This window comes from Harpia harpyja, chromosome 1 (assembly GCF_026419915.1).
Source record: "Harpia harpyja isolate bHarHar1 chromosome 1, bHarHar1 primary haplotype, whole genome shotgun sequence".
Lineage (NCBI taxonomy): Eukaryota > Metazoa > Chordata > Aves > Accipitriformes > Accipitridae > Harpia > Harpia harpyja.
Window position 1 is genome coordinate 89,932,493 of NC_068940.1, and position 20,337 is coordinate 89,952,829.

A 20,337-nucleotide genomic window follows, 5' to 3' on the forward strand; every position below is an offset into this window, starting at 1 on the left:
CTCGCTGAGCACTCAGAAAGAAATTATTTTCAATCACATTTACCACAGGCACATAAGAAGCAATGATCTTGACTATTTTCCATTAGTAACATCCTGAACTATCCACTCAGGCTCTGTCTCACACAAACATTGAACACAATTCTCCTTGATACCACTCCAGGATAATTTGCCTGCATGTTTACTCAAAGGTTTAATTTTAATCTAAGTGAAATACATTTGAGGAGAGATTTCCAAAGATACAACCAATTTAATATTTCTTCCAACTTATGTCACGAAAAAAATTAGCAACCAGTCTTTGCAGATTTTTTACAAAAACATTACACTGGATGATTAATAGGGCTCTACACTCTTAACTTCTTGGAGCAGAAATATAAATTTACCTATAGGGTTTACCCACTGAATAATGAAAACAATTGGATTTCACGTGTGTGGAGTTCACAGTCATCAAGAATGCAGTCTCAACGAACCTCAATAAAACAATAACTTGCATTTGATACTGGAGGAAGGATAGCAACTGGGTAGGCTACACTAACAGTAAGTTTGAAGGTGATCTGAACAGCTACATTTTGAATGGCACTGAGGGAACATGGTGGATGGCAAAAAGCCAAAGGGGAAAAGACATTTACCAAGTTAATGAAGGATGAGGATTTGAACAAAATTCTTGGTAGTTTGTACAGTAAAGCTGAGACTTTGAAACATCACATGGACACAATTGACATATGAAACGGATATATGTTTTCAGAGACATGGCTACAATGCACTGCTGCAACAGAAATTAAAAATGACAGAAAACCAATGCAGAACTGTATACTCTTGCATACAAAGTAACACATATTATAGATATGTTTTTCAGTTAAGAAAAACTAATGCTCAGATGAAAACAGAGCAGATATGACAAGAAATTACTTTCCAGTTAATACCTTTCAAAAATGAAACTACAGAAGCAATGTCTCTCACACAGCTTTGAAATCAAGCTTTCTGCACTTAAAAAATAGCATTGCAGAAATTAATTGCAGGTGTTGGCAGAGTTTAGATAGATTTATCTGCAATTATAAAGACTTTTGCTTTGAAATTATATACTATTCAATAATTATGATACCTTTCACTACATGACCATGGTCTACCATCTCAGTCATGAACATAATAATTAAAATTAAAATTTTGACATTCCAGTTTGGATGCTGACACCCTAGTATGAAACTTCATTGCTTTGCAGCCTGCCTCCTGAGAAGTACTTCAATATATGAGTATGTTGGTCGGGGAAGTGTCAGCCTGGCATCTACATCATCTGTTAACCTATTTTGACTACTAGGTAAATTCAAACTGATATATAAAGTATAGGCTATGAAATTATCCTCAGTATATCAGAAGAAGCAAGAAGAACATCAGTGGACTGCTAATACATAAGATGCTGTACTTACAAGCAACATACACTTGAACTGATACCATTTTGGATTTCGTCTCTAAAGAAGAACAGCTAAGAACAAAGGACCTCAGGAGTGTAGGTCAGAACACGGACTGTCATAGTTTTCATGGCAGGCAACTAGAAGGACCATCCAGACCTAAGTAGCAACATTCAGAGGAGAACTAGTAAGTACTGTTAAGCTGGAGACTTGTGCAAATGAGTGAGAATGATATGGATCACTTCCCAGTAAAGACTGGAAAGCATGCCTTCCCTTCCCCAGAATCAAATGTATACCAAAGGGCAGACTGCAACCTCCGGGGCACACCCACATTCAAAATAGTGAAGTGCCAGGTCACTGATACATTTGTAAGAGGTGCTTTGAGTACCTTGCAAACAAGCCAACAATGCTGAACCAACTGGAAATCAAATACAGTAAACTGGCCTATACCCACTGTCAGAACATCACCTATCCCGCAGGGACAGTAATGGTACATTTGCACTGAAGCACTGACAGTTTTCATATATCATGGTCAGCTTTAAAGCTGCCTTCCTGAGCTGCCTGGTAACCACACCACTGACTATGCCGCACTGCGATCTGCCTTATTGCTATTGCCATGATAACCTGCAATAGTAAATTTTAAACCGGTGTAGGTACATCTATCAGAGCTCTAGTTACTACAGTGTAAGACATACTTTACTTCTCTGTGGTTAGATCTGCAACATTACTAATTTGAAGATTTCACTTATTTTTTATTCTTTCTCTTCCTTGTTGTTATTTCTTAGCTAAAAGCTCTACCATACAGGTTTGGGAGTGCTTCAAATTCAGGCTAGTCTATCCAGTTCCAGGGAAGGCCAGAGAACTGCAATGAGGAAGTTGGCTTTGGACAGAGAAAGACAAACAATGAACTTACTGACAGCAAGGTACTCCTTATCAGCTGACCTGTGGTAACACATGTGTATGTTTCTTCCCTGCTGTAAAAGCAAGGCAGATCATTCAGCTTAAACAATTCTCAGGGCAACAGTAAGTTATTAAACTTAATAAATTGGATTGTTTACAATCATTTGTTCACACATTCAGTAATTTCTTGCGTACCTGGACTCCTGCATGCCTTCTCTGTATTTAATCTAAAGAAGGTAAGGTATCTTGAAACAGATAGATACCAGAAAATTCATCCCCTATAGGAGTTGCTTCCATGGAGATTCTCTGGTATCTAATGAAGCATAAACTGCCATTGAAGCTTTTCCCTTCCCGGTCAAGGCATTTGGAATTGATCTCTCGTGTGTGTACTCTCAGACATCAACAAAGGTGAACTCACATGCAATCTTAATGCAGTTAACACAGGTTAATACAGATTATACCTGCAACTAAGAACATATTTGCTAGGGGCAAATATTAAAAGCTGTAAAATCTTTACACTCTTCCATTTTGCTGGAAGCATGTGTTCAACACTATATTTCCACTTATTAATAAGTTCTGTAGATATTCAGAATAAAGATATTTCAAATATTTTCAAACAAATTTTCTAAAACCATGACTGCATACATGATCTACCCCTGTAATTTTATTGTGGGTAAAAGTTTCCTTAAAATCTGTAAACAGAGATATGATTTCAGTTTTATTGGCATAAACATGAAGTAACTCTACAGGAAAAGGGCCAACTGTTGTAAATTGCAGTAGGATTTAGACCAGTTAACTTGGCTAATAAGGATTATAGACAATAAATTTTCCTTTCTGTTTTAACAATTCAGTTTTATGTATTTGCTTGGTATTGGTTCAATGGGTTATTTTGTTTAAGAATGAGGCAGTAAGATTGCAGCACCACATATAACCATATGGCACAAACAGCACCTGTACACTTAAAAAGATCAGCAAGAACTGAAATCAAGAACGTGTGATACCAAACGTTTTGAACTGCATATAAATCAGAAACACAAGATATCCTCAAAACTCAGTTTACTTTCCACAGAGTGTAGTCTGAGGTTTCCTTGTACTATAACTTTTTTTTTATTCCGTAAAATAATATTTAAAACATAAAAATAAAATCTGCATGTGTTCCAGGATGACAAAAGGTACTAACAATTTCATAAGGCTGTTCAGTCGCGTGAGATGAGGTTCAGACCACATACTTTGTCTCCAGAGATGGGAGGCAAATAAAATTTAAAACTTACAGGCAGAAGAACAATTTAGTAAGCGTACTCTCCAGAACTGCCATAATCCTACTCAGATACTCATTTTGGACTGCCAGGAGGCAGCACTAAGCATTTCCACCTTTTGTGATAATAATGTAATACAAGCCCACACTCTTGGAATAGGAGACTTGGGCTTCTTTTCTTCCTCAGCTCTCAGAAGACCACCATAAGCTAAAGAAAGTAGGGAAAATCTTCCTCCTGTTACTATGCTGTGGTAATGCAAAAATCATAAAGGCCATCAAGGATGCTATGGCCAATTATACTGGACTCTGCTAGGAAAAGGTCAATTTGGGTTCAAGTCCACATTAATTGGAGTATCTGTCTTTCACCCAATTACTGTTTAGCATTAAATACATGAACATTACAGCAGCAGAACTAGAAATCATGTTTCCCAGCATCAACAGAAGGTTTCAGCATGCCAGTTGGGGCACTACTAGATCCATACATACCGTCTTATCCCATTTTTTTAATTGTGTTGTAAAGTGATGAAAAAAAGTAAATGAACATTGTGAAAAATCGTATAGTGAATTTGTAGCTCCGTACTAAAACCCCTGTCCCTTTGGGGGATTCTGCAAGCACAAGAGAAAACTGCTTTCTCTAGACTAAGCACAAAGTACTAACCTTCTGACCCTGACTATCTGCAGTTCCTAGGATTTGGTGATAAAAGGAAGGTAGGAGAAGAATCTTCAAATTTGTCAAATAGCCACAGGCTGAGAAAACAGATAGATAGGTGTAAGCAAATTCACAAAAGATGAGACTGATAAAAACCTCAAATGCTTAGTCCCTTCCAGCAATCTGGAGTCTAGTGTATTGTTGACTCTTACAACTCAGTAGACCTCTCTTTCACACCACTATGTTTAGTCCCTTGGCTAGTGACAACTCGGAAACTTTTGACTCACACCTTTGTGAGTTTTCTTGCAAGGTTATTTTATAGTATCCCTTCTCTATTTAAATATTCTAACTTCTGTCTATCAAATGAGGAAGAAAAAGAATTTTGTATTTGTCACACAGATAAGCACTGCAATAATACAGTACTTCTTGTTATTGCTACATCCTTTAAAGTAATCTTTTTGTTTTATGCCTTACAGCACCCCTGGGGTGTGGCACTGCATGAACATCACACATGCTATGATCTGTTTTAAGAAACAGCGTTTAAGAGATGCCAGTAAAAGAGAGTCATAGAATTCCTTGGGAAAATTAGAACCCTCCGGCTTCTTTTAATTAATTTTGCCCCATTTCAGATCTTAATATAAAAAACCATGCACTAAATGGTATTATTAGCATCCAAATAAGTAATCAAGGTGATATTTTTCCAATGCATAAACATGTCACAAAATTTTCAAACTCATCAGATCTTATTTGTACAACAGGATTAGCAACCATTATGTTCTGGACCTTTCTTATACATAAGAGCCTATCTCCCTGTCACTGTAAAAATCTGTGAAGCAGACTGAAAATATAGACTATAGTCTCTCCTAATGATGACATACAGTATTGCTGAAAATGTCATAATTTAGTAGTAGCTTGCTGTATTTTTGGCAGAACATGAAACAAAATATTTTACTAAGATTAAACTTAATTTTTTAGGCTTTGTAACAAACCACCGCTTTACAACAAATATTGTATCCAGGGGAACTTTAGAATCTAACTCTTTGAAAAGATGACCTCTTCAATGCTTTTAATGAAATCCCTTGATGCTTTGACTCTGTTCTAAAACTGACCAATTTTAAAAACATCCATGGTCTCAAATGTTAAGATGTTCCAGAAACCTGGATTACTTAAAAATATCAAAGATTTAAGCTCATGAGAAAACTATATTAAAAGAAACTTGAGAAAAAAGAACTTCAGATCTAAAACTCCGTTTATACATAGTAGCTGTACCCTCTGTAACATACTGTGATCTAAAACATTTATTTCAAATTGGAAAACATTTTTCAAAAGAAAACATTACAGCTTGTTAGAAAAATGTGGCCCTTGGGGAGATAAATTTCTCCAAAAAGATTAGAAAATACCTTTTGTGGAGTTTGCATTAGATCTGAAGTCCAGAAGAGCAGAGTATCAACCCACAATACAGGAAAACTGTAAAATTTTTTCAGTTAGAAAAAAGAATTCCACAGCTAAAAATCACAAATCAGTATAAAGGTAATACCTAAGCAGGGAACAATAGATAAAAATGAAAAGTATCTTGACAGGGCAAGTCATTACTTGCTTTAATATGCCCCATAAATGCCTTAAAACAATATTTTGATACTGCTGGAGAGCTGTAACACAGCTCAGTACCATTCTGCCTTCACTGCCACATCTGTTCTCGTTCTGTCCCCATGGCAATCAGGCCGCTTCCTACTCAGTTCTCCCCCGGCTGAGCTGTTTGGTTCCCCCAAATCTTTTATATGTGAGTCATTGAAACACTTACTCATACTTAAAAAAAATCACTAACAATTCAGATGGTGCTAACATATTTAAGTGGTGTGTAGGTGTGTTATCTGATGCATACAGTTACAGAGATCATCCCTCTATGAGTAAGTTTTACATTACAGATAAACTTGATAAACTGACTGTATGATAGGCTTATTATGACCTTTCCTGAACTATGCCCACAAATTAATGCCTACTTATATTATTAGTAACACTCCAAGCCCCCAAGCGGTGTCCGACAGGAAAATACTGTATGTTTTAATTAAAACAACTTAAATCAGAAATACTTTCTTCCTCCTTACACTCAAGACAGCCTTGAGCGATTGATGAATTTAAGCTCTCATATCTCACAACTTTGCCATCACGTTAAATGGAAACTGTAAATGCCTAGAAAGGAGATCGTCTGCCTCCAGACCGAAGAATTTTCATGACACTGAATTTAAGGTCACATTTTATTACATATACTACAGTCTTCTTCAGTTTGCCTTAGAACACTATGAAAAGTAGTCTGGTTCACAAAAATAATTAGGGTTGAAATATCCATGCTCCCTCTGATACCTCTGAGGAGCATCTCTCAGATAAAGAAGAGAGGAGTCTGAGGCTTGCACACTTGGTAACGAGGATCCCTTGACTATGGGCAGACTTCTTTTTCCAGCAAGAGCTGTGCTGACTAAAGAAGTTACTGCCCACAAGCTGTCCCCAGCTGCTTGTAACTCTCCCTCTGGCAGGGGCTACTGGCAGGCTGAGATGCATATGTGCATCTGGGTCAGTAAAAATGAATCCAGCAAGCTGAAGCGGTTCAAATAGAAAGTCTCTCATAACTGGTCTCATCTGGGCTGAGACAGGTTAGGAAGTACTCAGAAGCAGCTGAGCTGGCAAGTGTGACTGGCAGAAAGGCACTGCAGTCGCTGAGGAATGAACTGGAGACTGTCATTGTTCCAGCCAGTGCACATACAATCAGAAAAGAGACCCATTTCCAGTGTCTCAGTTTTCACACCAAACCACTGACTATCTGTACCTGATGTGAAGATGAATCTAGCAGGATAGTTTATTCTCAAAGTTGCCTGAATCATGCTGTTACTAATAACACCAGCCATAATTTAACCAATGAGACTGCTGTTCTTCTCATTACATTTTTGTAAATTTCTTTAAAAAATTCATCAACTAGTTGCAAGAATAAGCTTTTAGGACAACTTCCGCTGCTAACACATTTTCAGCTATTTCTCTGAAAAGCTTTAGTGTCTCCGAGGCTGACATTTTGCAGTAAGACACTGCTGCATGTAGAAGTGTTTTTGTTTCTTTCATGAAAAATATTCTATTTTTAAACAAGTCTTAACACTTGGAAAATGAACATTTGGACACAGTTAGGACTGTGAATTTTATCATCTCCAAACATACTCTCCACACAAAATATGATCTCTTTCTACTGTTCCTCACCTTCTTAACCATCTCTGGTCTTACTAAGTTTCAGGAAATAACTGAAGCATCAAAGATATAGAGATAGCATCAGTGCTTACGTAAGACTTGGGAGTATCTTTGGCTTGGAACTGTAAAGGACCTTTTACTCACTCGTTTTAGCAGGTTTGAACATTTTACAGAGCTTTTACTCAGAAAGATACTACTACTTTAGGATGCAAATGCCATTTTATCCATTCATAGACATAGAAAAGTACACAGAGATAAAATCCCTTCGGCAATTCTAGGAGTAGATTTCTAGTCCCAAATCTCTCATCTTTAGCTTGTCCATAAGACATCTATTTGGCAGCACTGTCTACAATCACTAGAACACATTTCTCAGAACTGCAACAACTTTAAGGTCTATATCCTTGACATTGGTAGCTTCTGTGGACTAAATGTCATATTTCTGTTGCCCATTAGCTTCTAAAAGTATATCATGCTGCAAAATTCTCTGTACAGGTGTTCACTGTCTACAGTGCTGACTGCAAGCCATGCATCTGAAAAAGGTTAAAAGAGTATATTTTAGTTTTTGAACATCTAGTACATGCACAACCTCTCTCCAAATTAAATAAATAAACCACATTTTGCCTGCACTGAAGATATTTATTTGCATGTCAAATTGGTAATTCAGAGTTCAATCCTGTGAAATTATTGCAGAATTTGGCCTTAAAGTTGATAGGAATTCATTCTACCAGGTAGGCTCCAATTTGTAATTCTTCCATGGTTACTCAGCTTCAAGATGACATGATTCATGCACATCAGCTAAACTGTGTGCACGAAACAAAATAAAGGGAACTCACAACCTGCCCAAGAGAAATCCTGTAAGTACAAAAGCTAATGTGGATTCTCTTTTATCTCAGGACATGCACTTTTCTCAGGAGATCATAAGTTATGTTTTCATGACACACAGGCATGGAGAAAAGCAATTATTGTAACACCAGTGTAGTCTGGGTATCGATTTTAATCATTCAATGCAAGCAATACGCTTAGTTGGGGTTTTTTGTGTTGTTAAATGAATAAAACTATTTTGAAATTACTTGCTTTTTAGGGTCAGGATTACAACATATTGTTTTCAGATGTAAAGTTCATAGTGATCTTAAAAAAACAAGTTCCATACAGTAAAATCATAGTGAGTAAGAACAGGTTATTATGCAAAGCAAGAATGTCATTTTACACCATTCTCTACTCTGATTATAGTCTGATGCTTCACGCTGTTGTCTTTTTTAAGATATAGGTATTTAGTAATGGTGTATGAGAAGTAAAGCTACACCACAGAAAAATAAATTATTTTACTAAATTTATCAACCGGCTTTCAACTTACTCATTATAAAATCCCTCTGTTTCCTTACTCCTACAGCAGAGAGATTTAGCAAAACTATTTACTGACACGGCTTCATATAGCAAAAACATTCAGATTTCTGCTCAACAATGCTTGGTTTGTTGCTTGTTTTCAGAATTTTGCAGCACTAATGGTCCTGTTTATGCCAAGATTAATAACTAACAGTCATAAATGTATTTCAAACAACTGGAGGCTGAAGAGGAAGCATCATATCAATGGCTTTGTTTGTGAACAGACTTCAATGCAACCACTGTGCATGGATTACAATTCAGAGGTCACATTTTTTTATTAGTTATGTTCTGGAAACCATAAATAATGTATTCTTTTTAAAGAATTACATGAATTGACCAAATCCACAAAATCCTCTGGAAGTTTCCTCCAAGTGACTACCAAGTAACATTCCTTTGAAGTTCATTTATATTTTTCAGGATGATTTTCAACAATATATTCTTGACATCAGAAGATGAAAAATGCACTTCTACAATCCACAATTCAGACACTATATGGAAAACAGATCAATATTTTGTAATAATCTGTGCTCAAGATGGAATTAACAACTATGATGTATAATCTGATTATCAACAATTCCTCTACTATCCTGTTTCAGAAACGCATTGCACAATTTCATAGAATCATGGAATAGTTTGGGTTGGAAGGCACCTTTAAAGGTCATCTAGTCCAACGCCCCTGCAATGAGCAGGGACATCTTCAACTAGATCAGGTTGCTCAGAGGTCCAACCTGACCTTGAACGTTTCCAGGGATGGGGCATCTACCACCTCTCTGGGCAACCTGTTCCAGTGTTTCACCACCCTCATTGTAAAAAATTTCTTCCTTATATCTAGTCTGAATCTATCCTCTTTTAGTTTAAAACTATTACCCCTTGTCCTATCACAACAGGCCCTACTAAAAAGTCTGTCCCCATCTTTCTTATAAGCCCCATTTAAGTATTGAAAGTCTGCAATAAGGTCTCCCTGGAGCCTTCTCTTCTCCAGGCTGAAGAGCCCAAACCTTCTCAGCCTGTCTTCATAGGAGAGGTGTTCCATCCCTCTAATCATCTTTGTGGCCCTCCTCTGGACCCACTCCAACAGGTCAATGTCTTTCCCGTACTGAGGACTCCAGAGCTGGATGCAGTACTCCAAGTGGGGTCTCAAAGTTATTCAAAGCACCAGAGTTTATTATGACAGTGTTATTTCAAAATAACAGAGATGACTGGTCTTCTGTCACTTTAATCCACACAGGGATAACGAAAGAAATCACAAAAGTCTTAAGGAAAAGTATCAACCTCACTCCTACTTTAGCTCTCCATGGTTTTCAGTGAAAAAAAGCTATGCCACCAAGATTCATTTGCCCTTCCCCAAAACATGAGGTTTACTATCATACTTACTTTGTAAAATATGATAATTAGAATTAAATAGACATCTATGGATAACGATATGGGAATACTAAATGTTTCACAAGAACAGGTAGCAATGCATGTAGAAAGCACACTGACGTGCCTAATAAAAGTATGTGGTGTTTTTCCTCTCTTCCACCAACCCCCACCACCAGTTTCAAGAATGAGTCTTAGCATGATTCTTTCAATTTTTAGCTTCCATCATCTGTCGACTAAAGAAGTCTTAATTCACACACATTTACTTTCTCTTCTACTGACAGGTTGCTGAAAACTTCTCAAGAAAGTCTACAGACTCTGCATACTTCCTCTGCTTCTCCACTTAATTTTTCCAATTCCGTTTCAAAATTGAGCTTTGGTTTAAAGATCACATTTGGCATACCCATAGAACAGGATTAGGTTATGTTGTTGCATCCATTAGTAGGGGATTAGACTTGATGAGCCAGAACATCCTCTTCTGTCTCAAGCTCTAATTCAACCTTTACCTTTATTAGCCTGCCCTAAATTGTCTCTTCCACACTGAACAAAGAGAAGCTCTAATTATTGTCTGTGGACACTCTACTTTTCTGCTATCGTTCTTGTGCTATGGTTTTTTACTAAAACTTATCCCATTCAGCCCTTCTCTTCATGACAGCCACATCCTTCTATTCCTTTGTTATCTCTTGTCTAGCCCTATCCATTAATTTGTAAACACCCTAGTAAAATACCTTCCTGCTTCCTCTGTTGTACTTCCCTCTGAATTCTTCCTAAGTAGTGCTTTAATCTGCTAAAGTTATCAATATCACAAACATATTAAAGAATTTCTGGATCCATATTTCTTACCTCTCTTGCTGGCGTCATATTCTCCTTAGATGATATTCCCAAGTCCAGCTTCTTCCTCCATTACTTTTCATCCTTGACTTCAACCTACCATGTTTCTGAAAATAATTTTGAATTCTTCTATCAATCTGAAACTCTCACCTCTTTTCAACTTCAGAGCTCTGACTCCCTGTGGAGGAGCAATCACTCAGGAAAAAATTCAATCTAGTGAAAATTGAATATATTAAATTTTATTCATCCAGTTCTAAACTCAAAAATCTCTGCAGTCAATTCCACTGTTCCTAATTTATATTAAAATCTGTTGTCTTAGAACTCAATATCTAAGAAGCTGCCAAATTCTATCAGTTCTTACATCAGTGTTTCCAAAATACTTTTTTTTCCCCTAAAACCTGGCATGCAGCTTTCTATACCTGCATCATATTTCACGTGAGGACTATTCTAGTGCTTCCTTGTCTACCCACTATACTTATTGCCTCACTACTCTTGAGTTAATTTTAAAAAGTTTTCTCTTCCCTGCCTCTTGAAACTCAGAGCTGCTGCTTCTCATTCAAATTTCCATCACTGGATTTTATTTTCCCCTCTATCTACTTCCTGACTCTTACCCTTAAGTCTACATGATACTTCCATATCTGTTTATTTCTGAAATCATATTTTCTATGGTGCTTTCTTTTAATTTTCCCACTGTGCTAGAAGCTTGTAAAGTCACCATACAGCCTCTAATCAAATCCCCACTTAACAATCTCCTTATTTTGAGCTCATTTAAATACACAAAATTAAAATGAGAACAAGTATATCATATCACCTGTAAGTCTACAAGAAACGGCATTCTCCAAAAATCGTAATTCTGTAGAGAAAAACTATCCACATATCTTCCAGTCATGATTCCTTTCCATTTCATTATTATTTTTAATATCGTTCTTAATAATTAAGAAGCCTTAAAAATGTGACTATAACCACATTATCAAGTGTTTCTTTGTAAATCGTGTATTTCTCAATTTGTAGATGTAAACTTTGTTTACAATTAAGCACACCTATTTTTTTCTTTATTGATCTGTACCTGAGCCTATAAGTTTCTGTCCACATGTGTAAACTCCTTAAGTTTCTCTACTGTATCATTTTAGCATTCTAGTGAAAAAAAACCCTAAAGAAATGGAAAAATACAGTTTGATTTCTAGAGGAAATAAAAATATGCTTTTAGACAAGGCTGCAACTCCAGTTTCAGTTGCAGGAATTCTATTAACGGTGTAAGAACTAATACTGATTGTCTGTAGAATATAAACAGTATAACCACATTATTTTTAGGCTATGGTTTCCTAAGTTGGATTCCACTTTGTTTCCTCTAAAAATAATAATCAAATGGTATTTTCCCACATTACCCGTATACATACTAAATTCGTAATCTGACATGATAATGAATCAAGAAGTAATGAAACAAGACACCACTTGTAAAACACAGGAAAGTTTCTCATGAAAATGTCCAGGCTTGGGCACATATGTCAATACTTTGCAAACCAGATAAAACCATCCTGATTATGGAAGTACAAGCAGCCACTCATCTCATTAATATCCAGAGAATCTAAATATACTACGCTTTTTTAAAAAAAATCAGTTCATTTGTATGAAGAAGTCTAAAAAAGAATTTACATGCCCAACTTTTAGCTACTTAAAAAGCTGATCTGAAAGCAGATCTTAACATACTAATTAAGTGTCTGAACTCTGGAATATGATGACAGGTTTGAAAAGCAAAGAGCCATGTAAAGCTGGTCATATTTGCAATCTCGTTTTCCTGTGATCGTGTCTGTATGCCACACATCAAAGTACAACATTTTCCACTGATACTTTGCAGTTAAGATGTACTTTCACTGATGCCAAGATCTGACTTTGGGTCACAATTACAGCCCATTTTTGCTACACAATTAAACCAAGAAATCCCACTTTAAATTGCAACCTCTAAAAATCGACTAACCTTTCAGTATTGAAGTTGGAATGAGACAATTCAAAAATCCCATGAGTCTGAGCTGAAATTAGTTGTTGGATTTAAACAGCTGGAGGGGGGAAGGGAGACTTATCTGAAGGAAGTATATTGAGAGCAGCAGGACTCCCTTTAGGAGAGAAACAGAGAACAGTAAGTAAAAGGAAGCAGGATAAATAATGTGAGAAGAACAGTATCTATAAAATAAAACAGGGATAAAAAGAAAGAACAGTAATAAGTCTTAATAGAAAGTGGAACAGAAAAGGCAAAGGGAAGCAAAGGAGTGGAACTGGTGATGATCCAAGAGTTCATGTAGAGTCTTACCTCTAAAACTGTAATTATTTGCCTCTGATTAAAGTGTAAAAGACTGTGAGAGGTATGTTATTACAGAATAAACTGACATAGAGGATTTGGGAGTCTCAAACAAGGCTGGGATGAAGAGTCACTCAAACTAGTAACAGTGAGTTCCTTAAGTGTTCTGACCACAGCTATGTTGACAAGGGTACATTCTCTAAAACCTGCAATAGGACAGGACACAACAATAACTCAAAACACAAAGGATGGCAGGTAGTGGCACTGGTACTTTAGGCAGCATTACATTAATGCATATCTCATGGGATGAATCTACCAATATTAATGTAATTTCAAATTTATACTACAGTGTCATTTAACTTCTCAGGACCAGGCAGATATCAAGCACTGTTCCAAGCACTAAATAAAGCACAGCTTCAGGCTCTAAATACATGAGACCTGTTTGGAAACACTTACAAGAAAAAAAAAGATTTATTTTCTAAAAACTAGATGCAAGCACTAGTTCTAGGGAAGGCACTACCTTCCTGCTAAAGCATGAGGCTAAGATCCAAAATATGCACAGCCACTAAATGCTAGGATCATCTAGGACTTGATCTTGATAATTGCATCCTTGAATAAAAAAATTTGTATTGCAGTTTCAGCTTGATATAACATGCTTTTATTTTATTTCCTAAGCAATGATGTGAAGATTTCCACACTTTTGCGCTATACACCTCCTGCCACTCATTGCTTATGGGTTATGGCTAATAAGAGTTGACTTGTCACCAAGGAAAGAACCAGGGTATCTTCATACTGGATAAGAGATAACCCAATAGGAAAAGCATGCGCATTACCTATATGCCAGGTGCAAAATAAAAAACAGTTTAAGTAACTCCACTATTCGCCAAGAAGTATTATTGAAGGGCTATCATTACTACATCAAAAAAATATGAGTATCATTTCCATGTGCCTTTATGTGAGACAAACATTGTATTTTACTCTATTAATTAGTTCTGTAATACTGCTAAATACCTAGAAATTGTGTAATATTAGTATTGCACATGTCCTTCATAGGCCTGACGAATTCTTGAAAGAGAAGTCCCAGGACCAAATCCTAACCAAATGGCTACAAAACGCTCTCATGCACTTCTCTTCCATGATGAAAAAAATTCAGACTGGATTTGTGAAAGTTAGGAAAAGTTTATCACTGGGTCACTGGGGTCAGAGCAAAATGCCGACCAACCAACCTCTGTCTGTGGAAAGGATCTAGTTATTGTGGGAACTATTGGACTCAGGTAGTTGCATTTGTGCTCAGAGAGAAACTGTATTATCACTCCATTTATTTAGTGTACTTCCTCAGACATTTCTAGGACAACTTACTTCTAGAAATGCTCCCTCACTATGGAGTGTGCACTACAAGGTGGAATATAAATGCATAGCTTATGTAAATAGAAACTGTAATTACACATTCTAAAAAAAGGCCGGTCATCTCACCATCATTGCCTCACTGAAACAAATGAGTCATTATTGCATAATTTCCTCTGAAGATAACAGGAAGTCTTGATCCTTAATTCAACACTGGATTTGGTTCAATGGCTTGTTTCATTTTCTTATAAAACACTATCAACATCTAGTGGTGTATTTAGCTACTATGTAAACTGTGTGTTATGAAGATGAAAGCATTTTATTTACTTAGCATTAAACATTTAGAATAAGACATAGATTTATCATGTTGCAGTTATGCCAGACTATGTGGAGGTGGGGGTGGAAAATGAAGTAACATGGAATAAACTTGACAGAACTGTTGAGGATTTTGAGAACAAACAACACGCCGACATTTTACATGATGGAAACTTGAATAATTTTCTGTCCGAAAGTGAAGATAGACTAAATAAAAAACTACAGCTTGAGGATGCTTCATATCCTCATTCATACTATCCATGAAGTATGAAGGCACATGAGCAAATATTTTGAAAGAAAACCTCACAGGTTTTTCAAACAAAAATATTTTTCACACTGTGTTTCTTATAATTTGGAGGAAAAAAAATAAATTTCCCATTTACAAAACTCCACTATTTGTTATGAACATACAACCAGAATCTACATAAATAAGTTGTTGACTTACGTGGTAACTTTTCAGCCTAACAAAATCGACTTTCATGGAGATGAACCTTTCTGAATTTCTGCTGAGATTTTTGATGTGCTCCACAAGGTCAGCACAGAACTTGTAGCCACCTTTGAGGACACAGAGAACCACAATATCATTGTCTCCAATGTCTTGCATAATATCTTTGGCCAATCGTTCTGTCCTGGGGCAAAAAAAATTAAGGATAAAATAACATTAGATGCAGATTCTCTAAGTTCATGGTATGCTTTCCATGGGGTTACAAAGAAACACTATGGTGAGTATATAGCTTGACTGACAGTCTGTTTAAGTGCCTTGACTTGACTTGACTGGGTTTGGATCAAGTTCACAGTAGGCCAATATAGAGTGATGGATACAAGATGCAAAGCACGTGAATCAAACTTGTTAACCTTAAATGCATAAATTCCCCAGTTATAGAAAAGGAGGTAACACATCTCAGCATACGTTGAATTCATAAGCATTTCAGAGACTTTGGAGTAAAGAATGCAACTTAGCCTTCAGTTTTACCTCACAGGAAACATCAATATAAAATATTCCTGTAAAATCCCCTAACTTGTTATGTTAGTACTACACAAGAACAATAAATTAAGTGAAATATAGGGAAGACAATTATTAGAAATATTTCACACTGATAGGCTTTGGAAGATGCTACCCCTACAATTTTAATAAAAATATACACAAATACTATAAAGAAATATAGCATTAATCAAAATTTTATAAACAGTGTACATTATCACTATTTCATACAGCAAAAAAAGAAGAGTGCAAAGAGCTGAAGTGACTTGTTCAAGATGACACCATGAGAATAATCAAGGTTATGCTGTAGTTAACCTGGAATTGCAGGGCTCCTTTTCTCTTCTCTCTGACAATTCTGCATTGCAAACACAACGTGGCAGATGATTGAAACCAAGAGATACACATTTCTGCCATACGATAGTACACAAATTTTCAAGATAAAAATAATAAACATGAATGCTTTTCTTCAGTAGCTTTGCTTTCTAAAGATCAAGGTAGATGGCATTTCTAGACCTAAAACAGGGTACCAGGTCATTTCTAGATGTAAAGTAGGTATCAACAGGAAACTGAACAATATCGTTTGATGTTTTGAGGAAAAACAGCTCAGTGCATTATTTTCTGTAAACACTTTCACAGGCAAGTTCTTTGATAGCTCTCTGAATTATATCAGTAGTTTCAATGAGAGTGGACTTCTTGACACGATGCAATTTATTAAATAATCCTATAATTTATCCCATGTCTTTCATGATTACATTTTTTGTATTTTTTTTTCTCTACCCACTGTGGGAGGAATGGGAATGCATTTGCCACTAAATAAATACATCGAACTTTAGTGAAATCTACATATGTGCATGTACCAAAGAATAAGCTCTAAATTGAAGATAATATACTAGTTATGAGCAAAACCTGTCACTTCATTTTCGCATCTTTGTATTTGCAATGCTCAAGTAAATTCCATATAGCAACAACTAGTATTTTTTAGATTTGAAAAAATAGAAGATATCATTAGATCATCTTGTTTGACCTCAAATATACAAATCCTTTTCCTGATATAAGAATGAAGATTAGTAAAAGACTTATAATTACTTCACTGAAGATTAGTAAAACAGTCTTTATCATCTTTTATCAAGTCTGAGCATAATGGTGAAAGCCTCTCATTAAGAGGAAACATTTCTCTGGTGATTTTCATTTTTCTTATATTCTTCCTCAGATTGTTTGAGGAGCTGAAATTTCCAAAAAATTCCAAAGACCACTTTGTATTTTAAAAGAGCATGAACTCCAGCATAGACAAAAATGTACTAATTTCAATTTCTAAATAAAAACATACCCGTTTTTTAACCTATATTTAATTGCTACCAACTGACAAGATAATTTTTTTAAGTGCTGAGCCTTCTTCCTACATGAAAATTTTGCATGATCACAATATATTCAGTTCTGCATCCTCTTCCATTAGAACAGAATCAGCGTTTTCTGCTGGAGTAAGAAAAAACAGTGGAGTTCATTCTGCTGGAGTATAAAAACAAAACTGTAGTTCAATGCTTACTTCAAACAAATTTATATTGAATTCTATGAGAACTGAAGTTGTAACATATTTATTTAAAAAAGAGGAATGAAAAGTCAGTTGACTCTAACCAAAAGAGATGAAAAATTAAACACAATGGTAACTGAAAAGGCAAGGAAAGAAAGCTTGTATTTAAAAACAAATACAAGAGTCATAACTCTTCCTTATGATGCTGTTTACAATCTTCTTTCAAGGAGTTCCAACAATTTCAGTACTTGCAACTGGCTGTTTAAATGTGGTAGGTAGAGAGCTGCAGGCTGAAAATGTCCCATGAAATTCCCAATAAATACACTGTTGAAAATTACCGTTTCCATTTTGTAACTTTTTCATAAGATTTTTAACAGCATGTCAAAATAATAACTGACCGTGAACACTGAGCTGGACTACCACAAATACCAAAGCACCATCAAATGCCTACACTGAGAGCACACGGGAACTACTACAAGGTAAGGAATGACTGATGATCAAGCTTTCCCACTGCCACCCTCCAAACCTAGCATCTGGACCCAAACAGTCCATGACACACTTTTTGGTTGTGCTGAATGGCGGAAGTCGATAGTGCAGTCAGGAACCATTAGGTTAATCGGCATTTGTACTGGGGAGTTGCCAAAGTTGTACATAATTGAATGTAGTTTTTTCTTCTTTGTATTGGGTTTGTGTGGCAAGGTTTTGGTAGCAGGGGGTGCTACAGAGGTGGCTTCTGTGAGAGGCTGTGAGGAGCTTTCCCTACGTCTGACAGAGCCAATGCCAGCTGCCTCCAAGACGGACCTGCCGCTGGCCAAAGCCGAGCCCATCAGCAACGGTGGTAGCACCTCCAGGGTAACACATTTAAGAAGGGAAAAAAACCCTGCACAATAGAAACTGCAGCTAGGAGGAAGGAATGAGAACATGTGCGAGAACCAACCCTGCAGACCCCAAGGTCAGTGAAGAAGGAGGGGGAGGAGGTGCTCCAGGCACCAGAGCAGAGATTCCCCTGCAGCCCGTGGTGGGGAAGACCATGGTGAGGCAGGCTGTCCCCCTGTGCCCATGGAGGTCCACGGTGGAGCAGATATCCACCTGCAGCCCGGAGAGGACCCCATGCCAGAGCAGGTGGGTGCCCAAAGGAGGCTGTGACCCCGGGGGAAGACCGTGCTGGAGCAGGCTCCAGGCAAGACCTGCAGACCCATGGAGAGAGGAGCCCATGCTGGAGCAGGTTTTCTGGCAGGACTTGTGACCCCACGGGGGACCCACACTGGAGCAGTCTGTGCCTGAGGGACTGCACCCCGTGGAAGGGACCCACGCTGGAGCAGTCTGTGAAGAACTGCAGCCCACGGGAAGGACCCACACTGGAGAAGTACGTGGAAGACGGTCTCCCATGGGAGGAACCCCATGCTGGAGCAGGGGAAAAGTGTGAGGAGTCCTCCCCCTGAGGAGGAAGGAGCAGCAGAGACAACGTGTGATGAACTGACCGTAACCCCCATTCCTGCGCTACTGGGAGGGGGTAGGTAGAGAATTCGGGAGTGAAGCTGTGCCCGGGAAGAAGGGAGGTGTGGGGGGCAGGTGTTTTAAGATTTGGTTTTATTTCTCATTACCTTACTCTGATTTGATTGATAGTAAATTAAATTAATTTTGTCCAAGTCAGGTGTGTTTTGCCAGTGACGGTAATTGGTGAATGATCTCTCCCTGTCCTTATCTCGACTCATGAGCCTTTCATTATATTTTCTCTCCCCTGTCCATTTGAGGAGGGGGAGTGATAGAGCGGCTTTGGTGGGCACCTGGCACCCAGCCAGGGTCAACCCACCACATCCTTTTTATATTAAAAACACAGGATGGTTAGAGTGCAAGTGGGACATTCAAGTATAACTATATACAAAGTTTTGTACTTGCCCTTTCACCTGCAGTTCAGCTCTCTTGTAATTTACATTCCAATGCCAATTTCACTATGCGATCACACTCTCCTTTTTGTGGGACCTCTGTTTAATTCAATGCCCAAATCAGAAATTACGTGAAAGAAATTAGACAGTGAGTTGCAAAGGCAACTACAAGTCTAGCATTTCCTAACCTTCAAGCATTTATTTACTTTCCAAATTAAATAAATAAAGGTATTTTTATAATTGCTAATATAATATTTTAGGACAAATGTTATACACACTGCCTGTGGATGACAGGCTTTATAAAAAAGAATAATACTACTGACCAAAGAATTTATTTAGTAACATTCAAACTACACATACCTGTCAACAATAATGCCGTGAGGTATGAGCACATATTCCAGATCTCCGTAGTAGTGCTGAGGATAAGTGAACAAATCCAGACTGTATCCGGGCCAATTGTCTGAAATCTGCATATCAAATAGTACTGTTAAGAATACTTCATGGTGTTTGACAATATGTAACTGATATAAAATCAGTGTTCTAGTACACTCTATTGGCTGAATTAATCATATGACATACTCTCTTCCAGTTATAATTTACTATTTCACTTTTCCTATTAATTATTTTGTTTCTCAGTATATTTCAGAAATCAAATGCTACAGTTTTTTCCCCAGAGAACATGGGAAATTTCACCTGAAATTACAAACAACTAGATAGAAAGAGGAAATATTTAATAGTAAATTAGTGGCAAGTGTAAGTTTCTTACTACTTTCAAACTCGAAATGCAAATGTAAGATTACCAATAAGAAGGGATTCTCCAATGGGAGATTCAGACTGTGGGATTAAAAGTCTTAAGGTATTTTAAAGTCGCACATAAATAAATAAATATTCTACAGGTGAAACAGCACATAGGGAGAGTAAATTATGTGGTTCATGGATGGTATCTGTACAAATCAGTGGAAGACTGTACTTCTTGCCAAA

General features: G+C 37.1%; 1 protein-coding gene across 2 annotated transcripts in view; it reads right to left on the reverse strand.

Annotated features, from left to right (window-relative positions):
* PRTFDC1 (phosphoribosyl transferase domain containing 1) overlaps positions 1-20,337 on the reverse strand; it is a 50,532-nt gene that overhangs the window by 26,456 nt on the left and 3,739 nt on the right. For both annotated transcript variants that reach the window (XM_052804484.1, XM_052804476.1), the window contains exons 2-3: positions 19,717-19,823; positions 15,406-15,589 (exon numbers count right to left, since the gene is read on the reverse strand). In XM_052804484.1, the coding sequence (XP_052660444.1) occupies positions 15,406-15,589; positions 19,717-19,823 (291 nt within the window). The remainder of the gene's footprint in view (positions 1-15,405; positions 15,590-19,716; positions 19,824-20,337) is intronic.